This window comes from Magnolia sinica, chromosome 4, assembly GCF_029962835.1.
Source record: "Magnolia sinica isolate HGM2019 chromosome 4, MsV1, whole genome shotgun sequence".
NCBI lineage: Eukaryota > Viridiplantae > Streptophyta > Magnoliopsida > Magnoliales > Magnoliaceae > Magnolia > Magnolia sinica.
In genome coordinates, this window is record NC_080576.1 from 19715037 (window position 1) to 19738540 (window position 23504).

At 40.7% G+C, this 23504-nt stretch overlaps 2 protein-coding genes across 3 annotated transcripts in view; both read right to left on the reverse strand.

Moving 5' to 3' along the window:
• Positions 1-4798: 4798 nt before the first annotated feature.
• Positions 4799-23504, reverse strand: part of LOC131242688 (aspartic proteinase Asp1-like) — a 35415-nt gene continuing 16709 nt past the window's right edge. Inside the window, exon 9 of the transcript XR_009169689.1 lies at positions 4799-4943. The gene's annotated coding sequence lies outside the window, so the exon portion shown is untranslated. The remainder of the gene's footprint in view (positions 4944-23504) is intronic.
• On the reverse strand, positions 4929-12309 carry LOC131242687 (aspartic proteinase Asp1-like). Of its 2 annotated transcripts, none has more exons than XM_058241496.1 (8): positions 12015-12309; positions 8245-8362; positions 7913-8139; positions 7420-7650; positions 7263-7332; positions 6700-6891; positions 6497-6569; positions 4929-5404 (listed from the first exon to the last, which is right to left on the reverse strand). In XM_058241496.1, exons 1-8 carry the CDS (start codon positions 12224-12226, stop codon positions 5295-5297), a joined length of 1233 nt encoding a protein of 410 aa, XP_058097479.1. In that variant the 5' UTR covers positions 12227-12309; the 3' UTR covers positions 4929-5294. The 2 variants fall into 2 exon arrangements, with proteins under 2 accessions (XP_058097479.1, XP_058097478.1); XM_058241495.1 differs by having other exon boundaries at positions 7197-7332.

Here is a 23504-nt window from a genome sequence, read left to right on the forward strand (position 1 = left end):
ATATATATATATATATATATATTTTACGCAGGCACACACACCCCCACACACTCACGCTAATGGAATTTCACCACCTATGGGTACTCAGAACCCTTGACCAGGTGTTGAAACTCCTGAGAGTCTACCACCGGAGCAAGGGTAAGGACCCCCTTCTAATCTATATAACTCTTAACTTTTGTTAAATATATTGTGTCAAGATTCTATCAATTTATATTATTAAAAAATCACATAATGGCTAAAATGGTTGTGATACAATTGGATTAAGAGTCCATTTCTTGGACAATTCATGATGGATTGGACAATCTAGACCGCCCATTGATGGGCCTTCGTGTGGATCATAACCGTTTGATTTCCATAGAATCCCAACCATCTGATGAGTGGCTCCCAAACGTATGGGTAGAGCAGAAATAAACAACGTCCCACTTTCAATCTTGGAAAATCAACATGGTAGGATCATAACCGTTTGATTTCCATAGAATCCCAAATAAACATAAACCATTCGATTTCCATGAATTCCCAATGAGACGGGCAGGATCATCTCGTCATGCATCCATGTGGGTCTCATCAAGGAAGGGCCAAGAAATGGGCATACGTTAATATACGTGCATGCATGCATGCAATAGGGTGATGCAAACATGATATAGCTTTTAATGACACGTGCGGTGGCTGATCATTGATTTCAGGCTGTCCATTGATTCGTAAAATATTCTGATTGGATGATCCTAACCCTTTAAAAGTTACCCATTTTGTTACAACGGTCCTTTTTTTTTTTCACAAGTACATTCATTCATACGACTGTGGACAAGATACTACACAGATGATCCTGAGCCTTTGGACGTGGGCCATTTTGTTACAACCGTTCGATTTATGAGCCATGGATCCAATGTCAGCATCAGCAAATCGAAGTTCTTTTTTGGAATCATGACGTTCACATTCCCTTGAATGTGTATATGTATGCATATATGCATGCATGGATGTGTTGCGTACCTCATAGGCTTCTATATGTGATGGGCTTTGAACTGAGCTTCAACTTGTTCTTTGCGGTGCTATCTCATGACTGAGGAAGATTTGCAGGCTCTTGGAATATCACAGAGAGAGAGAGAGAGAGAGAGAGAGAGAGAGAGAGAGAGAGTTTTGTTTGGTTAAAAGAGAAGAGTTATAGGGTGGAGAGAAGGAGAATGTTAGGGGGAGAGATGAGCCAAGCAAAAAGAGAATTTCAAGCCTTTTTATTCGGTAAAATCGGTTTTGGGAGGACTCGAATTGTCTGTGTGCCAACCCACGGGAAATTCATGTGCTCTGAAGCTACGTGGGGCCCACATAGATTTCTGTGAGAAATCCACTCCATCCATCAGTTTCTCAAGATCACAATAGGATGGGAATCTAAAAATTAGGTAGATAAAAAACTCAAGTGAGACACACGACAGGAAACAGTGAGATTGGGACCTTTCACCGTTGAAACCTTTCTGGAGCCGACCATGATTTCTTATGCCATCCAAACCGTTAATAAGGTTTATTAATCAGATAAAGTGCACGAAATATCATACTGATTCAAAAATTCCGTGGCCTCCACAATGTTTCCAGTGGTGGGGATTCGGTATCTTCTGTTTCGTGTGGTGTGGTCCACCTGTGCTTTTTTAATACGAATGATTCTGTTTCGTGTGGTCCGTTCATTAATGGCCCTCTCTGGTACAAAAACCATGGACGGTTCAAAAAGAAATTCCCCAGAGACAGACATGTAGCTAGGCCGGGCAGCCCAGCCATTGCCACCCATACTTGAAAATGAGGCTACAAGATTCAGATGGGCCAGCCCTTTAACTAAGGATTTCATCCCATGCCCAGGCCTTCCTACATGGGGGAGCGGACGCGGGTTGCCTCCAACCCCCGCCCGTCTCTAGCCACGAACGGGCAGTTCTGTGGGCGGGCCCACTGTGATTTATCTGTTTATCTATGCCGTCCAACCCTTCTCTCATGTCATTTTAAGAAATGTGCACAAAATGAGGCAGATCCAACGCTCAAGTGGACCACGCCACAGATGACTCTTGCATTTAATGCCGCCAAGCTTATTATTTGGTGTGGCCCATTTGAGTGTTGGACTGCCTATTTTTTGTGTACATGCTTTAAAATGATATGAGAGAAAGGATGGACGGCATAGATAAATAGATAAATCATAGTGGGCCCACCCACCTTGATGATTTTTTTTTTATATATGCACGCTGTACATTCGTTTTTCCAGCTCGTTTTAGGAGGTTATTCCAGAACTAAAGCAGATCCAAAACTCCAGTGGACCACACCACTGGAAAAAATTAGTGAATGACCATTAAAGACTTTTTGTAGGCCACAAAAGTTTTGGATCAAGCTGATCTTTGTATTTTCTCATCATCTAGGTTTGTTTGACCTTATCAAAGGGCTGGATGGCAAATAAACATTACGGATCTGTTTACAGTGGGCCCTGGGAAGGTTTTAATGGTGGGTGTTCAATCACCACTGTTTCCTAAGGTGTACCTGAGAATTGGATTTGCTTGATGATTTGTATCAATGCCTATAATGGTCTGGAAAAACGGATGGACGGCATGGATATACAACACATCATCAAGGTGGGCCCCAGAGTAAGGGTAACAGCCATTAATGTGTTACCCGGGTAACACCTAATCCGTTCCGTCCTACATGTAGCCAGAGCTGGGCCGGGACCCACTTGCCAACCACTCAATGGGTAATGATTATCATTTCAGGTTATCCTTACGTGGGTGGTTCCTGCCTGATGCATGGTCCAGAAGTCCCACACACGTCATGTTGCCATGTCTGGGTACGTATGGAGTTATGTGGGATTTCAGGCCTGTTTGGGGGCGTGGATTTGAAATCCTCATGTTGTGTTTGGCATATTGAATTCAGAATCCCCCGTAATCTAGAAGTAGTTATGATGCAAATTATATTTGCAGGGGTTTGAATTTAATTACTAAATCAACATTAATATCTTTAATTAGTGCATGTATGTAATGTTTGACACAATGCTTGTAATAAGCCTATTGAAATATATACTTTGCCAGAAAATGATGAAATTCTATTTCTCGGATAGGCCATCAGTATAAGATCACATTCGAGTGACCAACTAACGATTTTTAACCATTGATTTACATAGGCGACAACACAAATTATCATATTAAATTAATAAAGTGATACAATTGATAATCTAATCGTTTTGGGATATCATCAGTGGACCATGTACCCAATAGATCAATAGTCTACAGACACATGTTACACATGCAACTCTTGAAATGATTTTAGATGTAATCCAAGCTTTCACCTTGGATTTCAAACCCCCCGGGGTATTTGAAACCTCTAGTTACTGCATGGTGCCAAACATACCAAGGGATTTAAAATTCCCTCAAACCCTGTCCAAATCCATGGTACCAAACGAACCCTAGAATCCAGCTCCAATAAACAGATTCCATTACTGAGGGGCTGAATTTATGTTAGTGTTGGGAAAGGAGTTGAAAATGAATTCCAACATAATCCAATTCTCAAAATTTGCTATTTTCTTATCATTTTCCATTCCTAAGATGGTTTGCAACATTCAAGAGATTTGTAAGTTCAAATTGGATTTAATACAATATTTTTGTTAGAGAAATTATTTAGATAGCCAAATCCTTCCTTCTTTTCCATCAGTGAATAATTTTAATTTATTCAATCAACAGAAAAAAGTAAATAAATAGAAAAAATTACAAAAGACGAGAAAAATATTTCAAACTCCAGATATAAAGATTAGTCCTAACAAGACAAGTTATGAATATCAATTACCACAGCCGCATCATGAGTCATCATTTCCAAGTTCACACCAACATGTCACGTGTAGAAAATCCAATCCGTCCAAAGGTTGGAAACACCATGATGATCAACCGAAATGAAATCCAGGCTGATTCAATTGGGACATAAAATAAACAAATCGATGGAAAATCAATGTTATGGCCCACCCAATAAGTGGATCAGCCCACATTTTGTATGGATTCAATATTCTACAGATGCGACATTTTGACAAGGAAAGTGGCAATATCATAACTTATGATACAATCATTCTATCTTATCAGTTCTGGTTTGTTAATGTTCTATCTGATCAGTTCTAATTTGTCCTACTTAGTAATTTTTATAAGACGACAGGCGATGCCTGTCGGTAGTGTGCCACGCACCAAACACATTCCATCTATTGTACCATGTCCAGGATCCGCATTGCACATCGCCAATCACAAAAGACATTTTGAATAAAAGCAAAGCTAGTGCTTTTCAAGCCTTTTTCCTGAGTAGTGCTTTTCAGTTCCTCTGTTTTTTTTTGGTTTTGTTTTTTTTCAATCTCAGGCTCTTGTTCCATCTTTCCTTGGAGGTTTGTTAAGCCCACATGCTTGTGGAGCAGTTCCCACTCAGGCAAGTGGGTATGCCCCATGTGGCACACATGTAAGGGATCTGAGCTTTCCATCAGGTGGCCCACAGGGTTATGATCTCCTGGCCTAAAATCAGGTTGCTACAGTGAACAAAACAGAAGGATGCTTTTTCCCCTCTTCTTAGCTTATTTGTTGGCCACCTAATGAAGGGGTTAAGAATATTTTCATTTGGGATATTCTTTGGGCATGCGCGGTCCAAGGTGGGGCCCAAAATACCAACAACTGAGATTTGAACCATGGGTTCCACTCATGCAACCTGAAAAGAAAATAGTGCCCAAATAAACTTTCAGCCTAAATACTATACAACCAACCACTCACTTTGATTTTTGAAAAATGCATTCTTAACATCCAACTGATAGTTAATTCACTAGAAAGAAAAAGTCATACAACTTATAACAATTCATTAATACTCTACTTGTATCACATATTTCCTCATCCCTACGGGGATGTGAGGTCGAGACCACATTTATCACCATCGCTATAGAAGTTAGACAGGGCTAGCTAGAAACATACCTGATATTTATTTCTTTTCATAACAAAATCTTAAATCTACATTGGTTATGCATTTGAAAAAGCAGCTCTCGTTTCCCCTCTTTATGATTTGTGAGTGTATGCTTGTGTATATTTACAAAATAAGAAAGAGGAATGGAGCTCCTGTCTTTATTGTTTTATTCTATCTATATTGGTTTGTTTGGGAGGATAAGTTGCAGGATGCTCATCTGTCAAGATTCCCATGCTTGCAACATAAGGCTGAGAAAAATCATCGCTGAAGCCATCATCACCCCCATCGTCGGCGCTGTCAACTAAACATAGGAGAGCGGCTAAGAATCTCCTCTGTGCATGTCCACGTAAAAAGGAAGGACATCAGAAGAGAGCGGTTCCAGACTTGGGGAGCCTGTCGCAATTTGCACAAACCCATCCAATCTGCTTCTTCTCGTTGTCATAGATTACCATGAGATCTTGTAGTGAGATGTCTGTGAGATTGCCATGAAGAGGAAAAGCAATCAATTCGCAGGCATGTAGAATTAGAGAGTTATTAAATGTGCTACATTGGAAGAAACTTTTTTTTTTCCATTCGACCAGCAATGGTATGGGATTTTAAGTACCAAAGCCAGTGATCTGTGGACCCCATCATGGGATGGTGGACCATTACTTAATATCTCCAATATCCAATGATCCACATAACAGGGAAGCCAATCAGGTGTGGCCCTTACCATGGGGCACACATGCATGTATTCTACATCCATGCCGTCCATTCGTTTTTCCAGATCATTTTAGGGCATGATCCCAAAAATGAAGCAGATGCAAATCTCAGGTGGACCATACTCAAGGAAACAGTGGTGATTGAACGTCCCAACATTAAAAACTTCCTAGGGTCTCGAGAAGTTTTTAATGATCAATCACCACTGTTTCCAATGGTATAGTCCACCTGAGATTTGGATATGTTTCATTTTTAGGTTCATGCCCTAAATGATCTAGCAAAACGGATGGACAGTGTGGATATAGAATACATGCATCAAGGTGGGCGCCACAGTAAGGGCCTCACCATCTTGGGTGAGGCTGGGGCCACACTTAATCCGCTCCCACAAAACAGGTCCATCAGATGGACAATTTGGATCACTAAAGCTGGCCCCACATGTACAGTTTACTAGGTGGATGAGAGAATGCTCAGTGCTAAGCATAGTTCAAAAACTTGAAATCTCAACTCGACTCTATGTTCGGCAGGGTTGGGTTGACTCGAAGACTTGGGTAAGTCTTTTATCTGACATTAGTTGCATGTGGATAAAATATAAAAGTTTTGAAGAAACATCAAATAACCAGCCTTTGGCATGCTGTTTGGACACGTCAGTTCACCTCGAACAGGTTTCAGTTTCAACTCCCATCTCTTACCTTTTGTAAGCAGACAAATTTCCAGCAAGTGACTTGATTCAAATCATTGCAATCCTGACTTGCGAGTTCCATGGTGACTAGGCCCAATATCTCATCAAGTCAAGTCGGTTCAGCTTAGATTCGAGTTGAGTTAACAAGTTTTAGAACTATGGTGCATCTTTTGTGCAAGTTTTTACCTCCAATGAGGTTGAGATCTTGCAGTCCAATTTCAGTGCCATTCAGAATCCCCAAGCAAACATTGCCATGCTTCTGAAGAAAACAACAACAACAACAGCTTTTAGAAGTCAGTTGAGCAAGATGCAGCAGCAGTCATTCACTTTCTGCTTTTTTTGCTTTTTTCTTTTTCTTGCTTAATCTTTGAAGTTTGAGAAGTGCTTACTGAGATGATCAGATAACCTTCAGGAGGTATTTCAAGCACAGCTTTCTTGCCATTTGCAAATACCAGTATCAAGGGCTTGAAGTATTTCTTGACTTCGCGTATGGATTTGAACCTCGTAGCACCTTTCCAACACAATGGAAGTTCCCTGTCTTTGACCTCTTCCAATGGTTTTTCAGATAAACTTTTCTTCAACTTGAAACAGTAGCATTGAGTCAGTTCCCATCTAGATGGAGTAGAAAATAAAGTTGATAAGACTTGCAGGCCGCATTTGGATTCACTATCTAATCAAATTGCAATAACTAGTTTGATGAAGAGGAATTAGCAAAATTCACAATGAGAAAGCAGCCCTCAAGTTGCAGTTGCATTACTTTCAAGCCCCAAATTGAGAGCAAGTAATTGTGATTGGAGCCGTAGCAACCCTCATCGAACTAATTGTTGCATCTGGATTCAGTAATGCATCCAAACGAAGATCAACATCCATCCTTGTTTTCACTCACTGCGTAAACAAACGCTTGGTAAGGCTGCGAAGCGAAGTAAGTGTAGGTGCTCCCACTGTCAAAAACTACCAGAATATAAACACCCATAGGCTGCTCTCCAAAGAAGATATTAGTGGGACCTGGAGTGTAGTGTGTACTGGAAGAAAGAACGTGGGACCCGTTAAAGGAATAGAGATTTTGAGTAACAAACAAAAAAGTACTGGTGGAGGACGACGAGGCTTACTGAAATAGATTGCGAGACATTGGTGTCCAAGTAACCCCTGAAGAAGGCACAATGCTGTCTCCAATGAATAGATATCCATCACCTTTTCTGCTGAAACAGTGGCCAATCACATTTCTTACAAGCCTGAGAGCTCGCAGCTGAGATACAATGCTAGATTTGCCATTTCCAAGGCCAAGAACTCCATCAATCAAAGTGGAAGTTGAACTGGAACCTCTTTGGTTGTACCCACATCTGTAGATGAGAACCAGAAAACAATGTCTTATATAAGAGAGAGGAGATAGCACAGCAGTGGCAGCACAGAACTCAAATGACTGTTTGGACATCCGCACATTCACGAATTAGGCGATCCATGAATCAACTCATCTGTGAAACTGGGGCAGATGTTTGGCAAAATACAAAGGGACAAGTTGAATGATTATTTCAATTGTGAATTGAGCATTCAAGAATTGCGTGGGAGTACAAAAATGACAAAATGTAGTTAATTGTTCATTACCCAAAAGCTAGAGTTTGAGCGAGAGAGCCGTAGGACATGCGGAGTTTGAAAGTGTCCTGTGTAAGGAAACCAGCAGAGGAGCCATGGTCAGCATACACGACCTTGTAGTAACATTTATCATGAGGATTCTCGCATTTGTTAGGGATGGTGGAGGGGACGGAGGCACAAAGGGCTTCCTCACAGAAGACGAACTTGTTCTTCACAGGCTTGTAAGGTGGGTGGGGACCCTGCCAAACCAGAAAAAAATAACAGAGATAAGAGATAGGGATAGGAAGCAAGGACTAGAGAAATAGCACCATTTATGCAGGCAATGAAGATTGTGTTTATTTTACCGTGGAGCAGCTGACACAGGGGGCATCACATTGGACCCATGTAAGGTCGCTGCCTGTGTCGACATCAAGAAAGTACGTCTTGGGTGGATTTCCAATGCTGACACTAGCGTAGTATAACCTGCATGGTATTGTGATAGCAGGGGCTGTTTGATTTTCTAATTACATATGTAAATACAGGTAAATATGCAATCATTACTTACCTCCACAAAAAGCAAAAAAAAAAAATCATGCCTTGTGTCGTATTTTGTGTTTCAAAGTGAAATAAATCATTATTTTAAATAATAGAAAATTTTCCTTCAAAATGATTTTAAAAAACAACAGGTTTTTTGTCTTGTGATGTTGCAGGTTTAGTCCCACATCAGATTGGCAAAAGAAATTTGTTGAGTATATAAGAAGAGGTTTTTGCATTGGACTTGAGCCCCTTTCAAGAGGCATGTGAATTTGGTTGTGTGGGGGACAATGCCATTAGCTCCAAAATATGTCATGAACCATGCACGCGTTGGGCTGGGCCCTGGACGTGGCACGGTGTGGTGTCTGTGTGCCAACGGTTGGCCAGAACAATCATATTTCCCAACAGTCGCCTCTTTCGAAAACCAGGGGATGCTTCTACACCCTTTCATGGCAACCATTGAAGTCTATAAAAGAGACCTCTCTGGTTCGTTTTTTGTACACATTCAAATCATTAAAATCATTTTGTTTTCTACAATTGCTGCTTTCAAATCAACTTCAAGCCGAGTGATTAATCACACCTCAATTCCAATAAGTTCTATCATTTATTTTACTCAATTTTCTTCTTTCTAATTATTTTCTTTTATTATCACTATTTATTGCTTTGGAATTTCCAAAATTACAGATCTACAACCTTCAAATTCCAACAGTTTGAAGCCCGGATTTTGAACTGTTTGGTCTGGGCTTTCAAGCCACACATATTCAAAAATTTGCATTTGCTAGGCCTAGGCCTGGCCCATTGATAGCCCTAGTGGCCCACCTTATGAGTGGAATAACCTGATTTTTGTCCCCAATTATCTTCATGGTGGGTCCAACCATTTTAATGGTATTAATGTGCTACATAAGTAGCATGATGTCTGGAAAGACAGTACAGTACCACTTCTTGTTCATTGAATTTTGCAATTCGATTCACTTGTGCGTCCAAACCCACTTTTGAGATCACCCTAAACGTACAGCAGAACCATTATGGGGGCGTTTAGATACATATAAAATCATTTAGTTGTAAAGGGTATAAAGGTAAAGGCATTACAAGGGCTACTCGGATGCCTATAATTGCATGTAAACACTTCACAACTTGTAAAGCCTTTACAAACTTCGATTCTAAAGAGAAACCTGGCAACTTCGTAAAATTGGATTGTAAAGGGAGCATTGGAGCTCCACCATGAACTATGTATTACATCCAATCCTTTCATTATTATTATTTTCCTTTAAAAAAAAAAAAAAAATTTTGCCTCCGGCCCCAAAATTTAGAAAATCTAGAAATCAAGTGGGCCCATAACAACAATCTAGACAATTTTATTGGTAACATATGTGTCACAACTGTTCCTTTTGGTGTAGACTACGTAACTGCCGAATGGCCATCTAACCAGACCACAACCGGAAATACAACCCACATTGGTTCCCACAAAAAATCAGAATTTTTTAATGGTAAGCATCCCCTTCCAAATATCGCTTGTGGTGTGGCCCACCTCATCATTAGAATGGCCCATCTATGTATGATGCTTCTTACACGTGCACAAAAAAAAATGTACACTTGGCATATTGTTATTAGTGGCATACCTAGTAGAAGTTTCTCCTCAAAAAAGGGCATTTGAATCCGTGGGCCCACTTTTGTGGTCCACTTAATGCCTGGTTTAGTATAAGGATCAGCCTTTGCTTTATTTTATTAAGATGGATTCAACCCAATGATCCTTCTTAAATGAAATCCTTATATGTCATTTGAAAATTTTATAGGGACTTCCCGCTATAAGCTTAGTGTGAATAGCCCGTTATAGACTACAAACACTTTATCAATTATCCAAACATGGATAAGTATTTCCCCAGGGAAATGGAATTGGAGGTAAAAATGAATTGGGTGTAAATAGCTTAATTAGTTGTGTTTGGATGGAAGTAGGTGAATTGCATTTGAAATTCAAATATTCGCTTTGTTGGATGGGAGTAATGAAAGAAATTAGAACGCATTAGAATTTTTTAATATATTCACATGAACATATGTGATATCCCAAGTTAGCTTTGACATCCCTGATTAGTGTACAAATGTGATATTTAACAAAATGATTGTAATAAGCCCATTGAAATATATACTTTTCCCAAAAATGAGGAAATTTCAAGCCTCGGGTGGGCTACAAACTTAAGTATCACAAACAAGCAACTTGCTAACATTTTTAAACAGTTCATTTAGATGGACAACCTTTGAACAGTTTAGATCATTCTATTGGTGTGATTTTAGTGATGTAACCAATAATTGGATTGTTTCAGAGTATCGTCAAGGTGTCACATATATGGCGAACATATGCGCAGTAACACCTTTGTTTACTCATGCGCCTTTCCAAAAGAGCTCAAAAAACACATTTCAATTCATTTACTTCCTAATCTTCATTTCATATATATGCCCAATTGCCCATTTTCTCAATGCCATTTCATTTTCACACATTTACTCCCATCTAAACACACCTCAAATGTCATTTACCCCAATTTACTCCCAATTCCCCCAATTTATCTCCATCTACTCCCATATAAACAGCCAAAGCTCAAAGCTAAAATAGCTTGATTGTTTTAGGCATCAAAGTGAGTATCTATTCCATGAGTATATCTTTTAAAAAAAAAAAAAAAATCAATTTGGAAATAGTGGGCCCTAATCTCGATCGGGTAAAAACAAGATCTATACCAATTGCAAATCGAGGCAGAAAAACAGAGTAAAATGAAATTCGACTTTACATTGTTTCCATTTTGCAACTGACCCGAACGGAAAGCAGACGGGTAAATCCCAATTAGCAGTGATTCCAAACAAGCCCTTACTCGACCGCTTGGATGCTTGCCAAAACGGACGTGGATTCCCTGCGACAGGAAGCTAGGTGTGGCCCACCATGATGTTTGTGAGAAATCCACCCCGTCCATCTGTTTTCCAGATCATGTTAGCACAAAAATGAGGCAGATCTAAAACTCAAGTGGGCCGTACGACAAAAAACAGTTAGGATTGAACTCCACCGTTGAAACATTCATGAGGCCACAGAAGTTTTGAAGCAGGCTAATATTTCTTTCGTTTTCAGTTAATCCCAGTATTAATGACCGTATATAAACATCACCGTAGACCCCAGGGAGGTTTCAACGGTAGGAATTTCCCTACCTACATTTCCCTGTCGTGCGGCACACTTGAGTTTCGGATCTTCCTCTGTTGGTGTAACATGATCTGGGAAAACGGATGAACGGTGTGGATTTCTCAGAAACATCATGATGAGCCGCACCTAGCTTCCTGTCGCAGGCAATCCGCGTCTGCCAAACCCGCAATTTCGGCACGAATTTTGAAGTGACCCACAAAAAATCAAGGCCAGATAACTCCTCTGATCACGTTTTCGGACCAACCCAAACGCCGAGAGAATCAGTTCGGCATCCGTTTCACAACACTAACATCACAAAAATCACAAAATCGGATTTAGAAGGACATCCAAACACGCCCCTTTAACTTCCAATTGAAAATAATAACATCACTTCTAATATACAAGAAAGAGTGCTTTTACTTGGATTGAGAGAGAAGAGAGTACCCGGCTGGGTATACATTCCCAATGATGGGGAAGACGGATGAACCTAGACCGTTGGATGATGAAGATGAAGATGAAGATGAAGATGATGATGGTGATACAGTCTGCCTTTTCTGCGTGTTGGTTGCAGCCGAGCACGTTTGGAATGTCAGCAGCAGCAGCAGCAGCAGCAGCAGCAGAAGAAACGGAAAAGACTCTTTCTCGTCCCTGCTCATTTCTCTCCCCGTTTTTAAAGAAATAACCCCACGAGAACTCACTTGCCTTCCTCTCTCTACGACACGAGTCCTAGAAATGCGCTTTGTACGAGGGATTGCAACTCTCTTGTCAGTGCTTCTTCATTTATACGATGAAGTGGGCCCCACATCAGTATCTGTCTTGGACCACAAGAAAAGAGCACGCGGTGCGGTACTATGAGATCTGGACCATCCATCACGGGAGAGGAGGTTCTCGTTTTGCATCTAACGCGGCTTGGGATTCTAATGTGTGTGTTGAAGCCCACTGGGGCCCATGAGTAGTCCAGTGATCGCAACCGTCCATGTTTTGAACTCTACGCTACACAGACTGCCGAACGGGTGATTGTGACCATCGGTGTCAAAAGAAAACATACTATGGTTGATTGGACGTTCAACGCTGGCTTGTTTAAACCGTAAATAATGGTAAACGCACCATCAAGACACTTGCCAGGGCTTGGAAAAGAGGGGCGCCTGTGCTTTTTTACGCTTTTTACAGACGCCCCCTGTTATCCATCCACGGAAGGACCTAAAATTGAGAAGATTGGATAATTTTATCCTAGATATTTTCAGCCCCATACATCTATGATGAATCCGAATAGACCAACGGTCCGGATTAGAAAATAATGGGACCCAGTTGTAGAAACTAAAAATCTGAGCATACTAAGTTATCCGCAGCCGACGACCATATAATTACTTGTGGCGGCTGCCGCGTGCCGAGGACGCGGATTAGCTACTGAACCCGACAGTAGCCTGTCTAGCTACCGAAGTGACGTCACCACGTTCTTTGGGCCCCACCATGATGTATGTATTGTATCCACACCATCCATCCATTTTTAGAGATCATTTTAGGGTATAATCCAAAGAATGAGGCAGATCTAAATTTCAAGTGGACCCCACCAAAGCAAAGAGTGGGGACAGTTTCCACCGTTGAAACCTTAATACTGGGCCATCATAATGTTTATTTGATATCCAACCTGTTTATAAGTTAATACAGACATGAAAGAAGGGAAAAAATAAATATTAGCTTGATCGAAAACTTCTATTGCCCAAGGAAGTTTTTAATGGTAAGCGTTCAATCCCCACATTTTTCTGCGGTGCAGTCCACTTGACATTTTTACCTTCCTCATTATTTGTCTTATACCCTCAAATGATCTTTACAAATGGATGGACGGTGTGGATACAACACATACATCATGGTGTGGCCCACGGAGCGTGATGACGTCACTTCAGTAGACTGGCGATTTCAGCAGCCAATCGGCGTTCGAGTGCCGGGTGCCGACAGTCAAAGTTACCCTTATTTCACTCCAATCAAACGGGACGCGGATTTCCTGCGAAGGCATTTCGCAAGTTCCCGCGCAAGATGCTGGGTGGGGTCCACCTCCATATTTCCATGTTTGTGCGAAACTTACTCCGTTCATCCGTCTTTTAGATCATTTTATGACATTCGATTAAAAAAAAAAAATGAGTTGATCCAAGACTCAAGGGAATAGTGGGGATTCAGTTAGAACCGTTGAAACATTTTTATGGCCATAACTGCTTTTTTTTTTTTTTTTTTTTTTTTTTTTTCACTTCTTCCAAGTGGTAATGCCCTTATAGACGGTTTTGATGGCATTTAAAAATCATGTGGAGCCCAAGAAAGTTTCAATTGTATATATTTCTTTTACCAAATTTCCCTCTCGTGTGGTCCACTTGAGTATTATATCCACGTCAGTTTTGGTTTTTTTTGTCTAAAATGTGCTCTCAAACGGATGAACGGATAGATTTACTACAAACATGGCGGTGGGCCCTACCCAGCATCCCTGTGCAGAACTTCCGCGGGGAAAATCCGCGTCCAATCAAAGGAAGACAGGAATGATAGCGGATTGGCTGGTGTACCTCACACCGGTTATATAGCTGCTGTATTGACTTCAGTGTCTTATGGGGTCTAATCATGAGATATGTGTCATATCCAAACCATTCATCCATTTGGCAAGCTCTTCTTAAGACTTGAGATGAAAAATAAGACATATCTAATTATCAACTGGACCACACCGCAAAAAGCAGTGGAGGGAGTGAATCGTTTACCATTGACAACCTTTTCAGGGTCACAAAAGTTTTGGATCAATATAAAATTTATTTTTCCTCTTCATTCATTTTTTATGACCTTATGAACTGATTGAATGGAAAATAAATATTATGGTGGGCCCTACAAATTTTTTAACAATGAAAATCACGATCTCTACTATTATTTATGGTGTGGTCCATGTAATCTTTCCAAATGTTTCTTTTTCCGATAATGCTCTAAAATAGATAAATCGATATAACCGTGAGGCTTATAAAGCTTTGATCTCTTTTGAACCGTTAGTACAACTCAAGCTCAAGGAGCATCCGTGCTAATCTTCGCAAGACGCGTACCTACGGCAGCTATATAGCTGGTGTATGGTATACCAGCCAATCCGCTTCCGACAGGAATCGGATTCTGGTGCTACTCGTCCAGTACCAGTACCGAGGCCGGTATCGGTCGGTGCTGGAAGAAGTTGCGGGGGCCACACGATGTGTGTTGTGTATCCAACTGCCCACCCATTGTCCCAGCTAATTTTAATAAGCGGTGATCCAATGCTCACCATTAAAACCTTCTCATGGCCCACTGTAATATTTATTTGCTATCCAACTGGTTGATTAAGTCACTTATATCTAAATAAAGGAAAATTATAAATACCAACTTGATTCAAAACTTTCGTGGCCACTAATTTTTATGGCATAGCTAACCTGAGATTTGGATCTACCTCATGTCTTTATTCACGTCTTAAAATGAGCTGAAGATATGTCAATGGTAGGGCTCATAGATTGGTGGGCAAACCATCTTACCGAAATTAAGTCCAATCCAACAATTTCATTAACAATGACGGGTTATGATGCTATGAGAACATGTTGCGATGTATTTGTTTTATTGCGGCATATCATCCATTTTGCCGGCTTATTTTCAGAAGTCAGATTCAAGTCTCAACTCAAGTGGGACACACCGTTGGAAAGAGTAGTGATCGAATGCCCACCGTTAAAAGTTTCCTGGGGTACAAAAGTTTTACATAACGTCCATGTTTGTTTTCCCTTCAGCCAGGTCAGCTGATGACCTAATCAACGGGTTGAATTGCAAATAAACATGGGAGCAGATTAGCCGTGACCTGGGTAACACCTTAGTGGGTGTTACGCGTACAGTGGGGCCCACCTTGATGATTTATTGTATATCCATGCCATTTATCTGTTTCTCCGGAACATTTTAGGAGGGGCCGGGTCCCAAAAATTATACAGATCCAAATCTCTGGTGGATCACACCACAGGAAATAGTGTTGATTGAGTACCTCACCATTAAAATTTCCAAAGGTCCCATCATAAGGATTCGGTATTGTTTATTTGTAATCCAGCTCGTCGACAATGTCAAGAAAATATAGATGACGGAAAAATACAGAGATGAACTTGATCCAAAACTTGTGTGGCCCATAAAAGTTTTTTTTTTTTTTGGTCATTCATCACCATTTCTAATGGTATGGTTCACCTACGATTTGGATCTTCTTAGGAGTCGTTTCGCACCATGGATTAGAGGGGGTTAGAAGGGATTGGAGGGGGTTTCAAATCCCCTTGGTTGTTTGGCGCATAAAGTAATTGGGGGTTGCAAATCCAGGGGGTTTCCAATCCCCTCTTTGAGGGGGTTTGCAATCCACGGTGAGACCTTGGATTACACCTAAAATCATTTCAATAGTTGCAGGTGTGACGTGTGTCATTGTACACTATCATTCTATTGGGCACATGACCCACTAATGATGATTAACACTGTCTAAACATTGTCCAAGTAAATCAGCATCGTCCAAACAATGTTTAGCATCATCCAAACATTATCTGTCACGCCCCAAAATTCGAGTACAGAGTGTGCACCCTGTAACATCCTGGATTTTCACTGTTTTAAAATTTCAAAAATCCTTGAATTTTTTTTAATTAACTTATATTATCACTTACTGACCGTTAGCACTCAACGTTAGCTTATACACGAGTGGTCCAGTCTGGTCACGATCAGACCGTGTGTAGGCCATCAAGTTAGATGATCGGTTTGTACTCGGCGACAACTTGTGTAGGCCGTGCAGCAGCCGAGGAAGGTCAGAAAAATCTAAAAATTTGATAAAGCATAGATCTTATTGGGCTTGTGATCTATCGCGGACCACGGACCCAGTGGACACCCAAAAATAAACTATTCAGGCCGTCCCAACGGCACTTGCCAAATGCAACCCACCAATGCCAGAATTGGAATCTGGCACTGGTAAATAAAACTGAGATTTCAGGCATTTCAGCCGTCGGATTTCTTCCAAATTTACGGTAAAGGTCTAATGTATTTGTCTACGCCCACCCACAAAATCTGGGTCCCGATCGTGGTATGGTGACCGTTGATCGCGAATCGGACCCGTGCGACCAAACCTCATATCCGATCATCCCCAAATTTTGCATGACCCTTCATCAGGTCATGGAGCACTTATCCTATAAGTTTCATGGCCTGATGGCCACCAAAACTGCCCCATCAAATCAGAATGGACCCCACAGGGTCATTTAGAGACCGAAACCATATGATCAAACCCTATATCCGTTAATTCGTTTGTTCCCAAACTTTGCATGACCCCTCATCGGGCCATGAATCACCTACCCACCAAATTTGATGGCTAAGGGGGGTGCTAGGGCTGCCCCAACGCCAATAGGGAGTCCTAGAGCGCCATTGTGGGCATTTTAGGAAACTTGGGGCCAATGGGCCCAATTCTAGGAAATAAACCCTATCTCTCTCCCTCATAACTTCTACCATTCTCTCCCTCATAACCTCCACCATTCTCCAACAACTAGGTTCTCTCCCTCATAACCTCCATCATTCTCCAACAACCAAGTTCTCTCCCTCATAACCTCCACCATTCTCCAACAACAAAGCTCTCTCCCTCGTAACTTCCACCATTCTCCAACAACCAAGGAGAGTAAAGAGAGAGAGAGTGAGGGAGAGCAAGGTGGACCATAGATAAGGTGGGACATGATTGTTAGAATTGTACGGAATTGTACGTTTGGTTTTCTTATGATGTTGTTCTTGCCTATCACATGATTTTGTGTATGGATGATTATATGCTCATGCCTTGTTGATTTTTTCCATGTAGTATTGCTTCTTAGTATGTATGATTCATTACTCTTGTGCACATGATTTCTTAAGAGGAGGGAAGTGCGTAACTTCCTCACCAACCCACACAATTCACATACACCTTGTTTCATAATAATGATAGCTTGTTTGTGAGAAGTATGTAATTCGTATGATTGAAATGCATGAAAACGTGATATTGTTATGCTAGTTGATGACCTGGATAGTAGGCAGGATATGGATCATCATCATACCCTTGGGTTGGTCAGGAACTTGAGAAGAGTGAAAGTGGTTCCGTTGGTAGGACCGCCTTGAGACTAAACTCATGGATATGGGCAAGTGCGTGTGGGCGACAGTAGTTAGACTACATGGGTCGCTTGCACCTGATGCCGTCCTGCCACGTACTTGCCTGGACTAGTGTGGTATAGTCTACGTGCTGACCAACCTTGTTTGTTAACCCTGAATGCTCACATATGTATGGAATCTGGAACACCCTACTATCGTTGTAGCCCATTGATAGCGAGTTGAATATCGATCCATAGTCTCGTGAGCTGGGCATAGTGGAATGAGACACTGTGTCTGAGCTGTCGACCTATACTAGGGTGACGTGTCTCCCCGTAGTGACCGCGAGCTATCCCAGTTCTCAGTACTCCCCATGTGCTTGAAGTCGGGGATGGAAAACCCGACGGGATCAAGGATTGCGGAGTCTCCGCCTCACACGTTGGGAGTCTTGGCCTCGCAACTAGTTCAAGGCATTGATACGTGGGGTGTATCAGATTCCTCAACCTGCTGGATGAATGGACTTAACTAATAACTCAATTAACACAATCGCATTGCATCACACTAGTTAGGGTGGCGACTCGGTAGTCGAGGTCGCTCTGAGGGAGTGTGGTCATAAGCGATCGTTAGATGGAGTCGTTTGAGGGAGTGTTGTGGTGAGGGCATGCATCATATCATATATCATGCATACGCATTAATAAGATTAGTTAGGTGTTTATGAATGATTGTCTTTCATTAAACGCATAATATAATTGATGCCTGTTACAATTTAAGACTAATAGCACCCACTGAGTTGATCACTCCCACTCTGGGATGGTGTTTTAAAACACCAACCAGACTCTCTCATAGACGCAGGTGATGCAGAGTATGAGGATCCTGGCGGTGCGAGTCTTGAGGAGGAGGACAAGTTGTCTTACTTCCAGTCGATGGGCGGTTCTCCACCGGCCTAGTAGACAGATTTGGAATGCTGGGTGTTGGACTCAACTCATCATTCTTTTTTGACATATTTTTGTGATTTTGTTGGGCAACGCCTTGTGCGACTCATTCATATTATTTTGGACTTGTATATTTAGCCTTTTTCATCTCAGTAGACTACTAGTTGTGGTTGTGTTTCATGTTTCAAGAAATTCCATATTTCGCATCTAAACCTGATTAAGCGTAAATTAGTAAAATCGATTATAAGTGATACCCGGGAACTTGGGAGTCGAGTGTATGCACAACCCCCAATTTCTAAGGCATTACAAGATGGTATCAGAGCAATAGTTTGGAATCCCTTGGGCCATGGGTCATGAACTCACTAATGCATCCGCTGACTTGAGAGAATACACAATATAAAACTCAACAGGGACTTAGAACGTTAGGAACCATCCCATACCCTGAACCAACAATTGTAAACGAATAGTAGGACTTCCAAGGAGTTAGGAATGGGTAGCGAGAGAGGGAATAGTGATGCTAGAGAAGGAGATCCAAGAGTCTTACAGTGCCACGACTCATTCTCAGGCAAGAAATTGGGAACTTGGCGGTAAGATTCGATTCGATTAACTAGAAAATTTACCTAGTTTAGTCCACCAAGTTCCTAGGGCCCGTTGGGCCAACTGAAATAGGTGGGATCAGGGTGGAATGAATTTTAGAGTAACGATAAATGCAGGTAAGGTATTGTCCCTGGAATGAGTGCATCCCATGTTCTATAATGCCCCGTTGGAATGTATTCAATTAAAAGTAAATCCCGGGTCTTCCTTCCCAATTATGCTTAGAAATTCGTCATCCTGGGATTTGGAAATCCCACATTACACCTTCCAACGCAAGGCTCATTTAGCAAAACCTGTGAAGTAAATTTGAGTCACATCCCACACTCGTTCCAGACATGTCATTCCCAATCTTGAGTTAGGATTGGCATCGTAATCCCATTAGTACAGCTTAATATCACTGGCCAAATAGGCCTAAGTCCAAATTTCTCTCCCCAACCTATCCCCTTAAAATCTTCACCTATCAACACTCTGTCCTTTAGTTTTTCTGGGACATTGATAGAAACGAGCCGGTGACTGAACGATTCGACAGTCAAAACCATCGTCCAAAATCAAATGAGTGAGTATCGGGCCAAATTTGATAGTTTCGACCCATTTGGGGGTAAAGAGTTAGGGGTGAACAAAAATTTACCGAAAATAGTAAAACTGAAGAAAAATCAAATTTTAGCCCCTAAAAGGGAGAAATTTTACAAAAATATAGGCCCATTGCGTAGAGTAGCTTCTCCTACCCCAAATTCATATATGGCAAGTCGAATAACTCATTCCAGTTTGCAAGATATGCTCATCGCAAGTTGCCCCCGCCGGGAGATAGAGGGCTGGCGGGACCCCGCCCGCACGACCCCGGCTGACCGCCAGACCCCACCCGTGGACCCCGCCTAGGTGTCCAGTGACTTGGTGGGACCCCGCCGGAAATTATTGTAATTTTTGGTCAACTTCAAAAATCTATATCTCCTTTGATATAACTCCAATTTAGGTGATTCGAAAGCTAGATTGAAGCTTAACAAGTTTAGTTTCATATAAAAATAAAATAATAATAAAATAAAAATTATAATATAGTTAAATTTAGAGTGAATTGACAACTATCTAAAAATTATTAGTTTTAGACGGTGGTTACTTCTAGAATTTTTATAATTTATTTACAACTCCAAATGATATAAAATTTGGTGGGATGACTTAAAACTTGATGGTAAATCATTATAAAAATTTTAAAAATAATCCAGTTACTAAAAGTATAAGAAACGTTACAAGATGGGTCCCCTCCTCCATTTCAATGCACACACGAGTGAGGCCCATTTTCCTTGCTATTTAGGACTATATAGAGTCCATAAAACCTATCTCTACTACTCCCATTACCCTCCACCATCCCTTCTAAACCCTAGAGAAAACTCTCCCTCTCCCAATCTCAAAACCCAATCCCCAAACCCACCATCTTCTTCTTCACTCTAACCCATCTCAATCCTCATTCTCTCAAACCCTTTCCAAACTTTTCTCAATATCATTTCTTCAACTCATTCCTAATCACTTCTCAACTTCCATCCCTCAAATTCATTTTCTTAAAATCATCTCATTCAACATCTTCAAACCTATCTTCTCCTCCTTCACAAACCCATCACCAAATCCATTCTCAACACCATCTCAAACTCATTCACCAAACCTATTCTCATTACCTTCCCCTTCAACAAAACCCATTCAAAACCATCCACTCATTCACTCCCATAAGCTTATTTACAAAACCCGATGATTTGTAAAAATTGATTTTATATACTTTAGCATAGATTGATCATTAGATTGTTGCAATTGAAATTTTTTTATATAAGGTTTGATAATAATCAAGAGGCAACAATTTACTATCCATTTTCAACTTCATTTTACCCCAATTATTAATCTTTTCCATTCTCTTCCTTTCATGGGCCAATTTGGGTTGTTGCCACCACACAAGCACACCCTTTGAGGTTTGTGGCCATAAACTTTAATTAATTTCTTTCCATTCTCCAAAGCTTTCTAGATAAAGAAAGTTGTTATAGATGTTATGTAGTCCACATAATCAATGGGAATTAAGTTGCCTCTAGGATCCAAAACATCGACCTGGATGATGTGATCTGACCCTTCAATAGCTTAAGCTAGGTATTCCATCCGATAAGTTGCCCTTGTTGTCTTGTTGGAGCTGTAGTAGAAGTTGAGTCTTGATTGACTCTATTAACTCTCTCCAAATCACCTTCATCACTTCCTGAGCCTTGATTTGCTGCAGCAAAGGGGAGGAGGCACCCCCGTCTGCGTCCGACCCAGAAGAATAGTAGCTTAACCTAACGGAAAATTAGTAGTTTGTTCGAGTCAGATAGAATTGCTTTCATATGTTGAAGGATAGTTGTAACCTTTCTTGCTTTGATTAGGCTATATTTCCCTTAAGTTTGTGGTATCTAGTGATACATGTAATCCATACTGTAGGATGTAACTGGCCATGTCAATGGTTTTTTTTTTTTCAATTCAACGTGAATGTATGGATTGAAATTCTCTTGTCATTTTGTAAATGTTTGCATGTATTATTGCCAATAGACTAGTCATGTCTTTTCATATTAAAGTTTAACATTGGGTGTCTATTTGAGAAATAATTATAATCGTGCTAGGGATCATCCCGTGATTGAGTTTGATTACATATATATATATATATATATATATATATATATATATTTGTTTAAGTTATTTTGGTGTAATTAAGTTAGGACCCTTAAGTAGGATTGAGTTTCATAGTTTAATACTCTGTAAGCTCATGTTAGAGGGAGACTACTGTAAAATATATTGAGTTTTCCTATTTTCTTATGAACTTAAGGTTTAAGCAACATCGAGAAGATAATATCCTTCATCTTTGCCTTCCTGCGTCTTTACTAGCGTAATTAGCACTCCAAACCTCCAGAATACCTTAGAACCTCAACTATTCCTTCATTTTTGAAATTTATGAAACCAAAGTGTAGTATGCAATTAATCCACTACCCATAAGATTGAAATGATAATTCATATAAAATTTTGTGCCTTTAAAAAAAAACTTTTTAGGATGATCGTTGCCCATAGGCATGTTGGGAGAATTATTAAACTCCAAATTGGATATAAATTAAAACGAGGACTCTTGTAGACCAAGACCCAAAGGACAACCTTATAAATAGGAGATTTAAACTTTCTAACGATGGTCGTTCCGTAAACATTTAGATTGATTAGACTACGGAATTACGGAAGTATACGTCTGCGAAGCATTCACGGCTTGACCCAATTCTCAATTCTAGGCGACTACCAATGGATTCACTACTTTGACCGAGCAGAAGACCAGGACCCATCAGGACGAAGAAGGGATACGATGAGCCTTCTACCCTGGTCAGGTAGATGATCGACGTATCAGGTTCAAGCCCACTGCAACCGTCTCTCTGTATTAATCTAACATTAAAAATAAATATTTCACTCTAGATAGAGGGAAGCCATCGCCATGAATCTAAATCTTTAAAAATAAATAGGTAAATAAATAAATTTTAGTAAATCATCAGGGTGAAAAAGTTTTAAGGGGGGTAGATCACAATGAGCTAGGGTAGCGTATTTATTATATACCCTAAAACGTATATAAACCCGAAACTAATAAAACTTAAGCAAACGAACTAATAATATCTTTATTTATTACCTTTAGGCAATTTCGGGGATGAAATTGTTTTTAAGGGGGGTAGATTGTAACATCTTGAATTTTTACTGTTTTGGATTTTCAAAAATTCTTGAATTTTTTTTTAATTAACTTATATTATCACTTACTGACCGTTAGCACTCAACGTTAGCTTGTACATGAGTGGTCTAGTCTGGTCACGATCAGACCGTGTGTAGGCCATCAAGTCAGATGATCAGTTTGTACTCGGCGACAGCTTGTGTAGGTCGTACAGCAGCCGAGGCAGGTCAGAAAAATTTAAAAATTTGGGAAAGCATATATCTCACTGGGCTTGTGGTCCATCGCAGGCCACGGACCCAGTGGACACCTAGAAATAAACTATTCAAGCTGTCCCAATGGCACTTACGAAATGCAACCCACCAATGCCAGAATTGGAATCTGGCATTGGTAAATAAAATTGAGATTTCAGGCATTTCAGCCGTCAGATTTCTTCTAAATTTACAGTAAAGGTCTAATGTATTTGTCTACGCCCGCCCACAAAATCTGGGTCCCGATCGTGGCATGGTGACCGTTGATCGCGAATCGGACCCGTGCGACCAAACCCCATATCCGATCATCCCCAAATTTTACATGGCCCTTCATCGGGCCATGGAGCACCTATCCTATAAGTTTCATGGCCAGAGG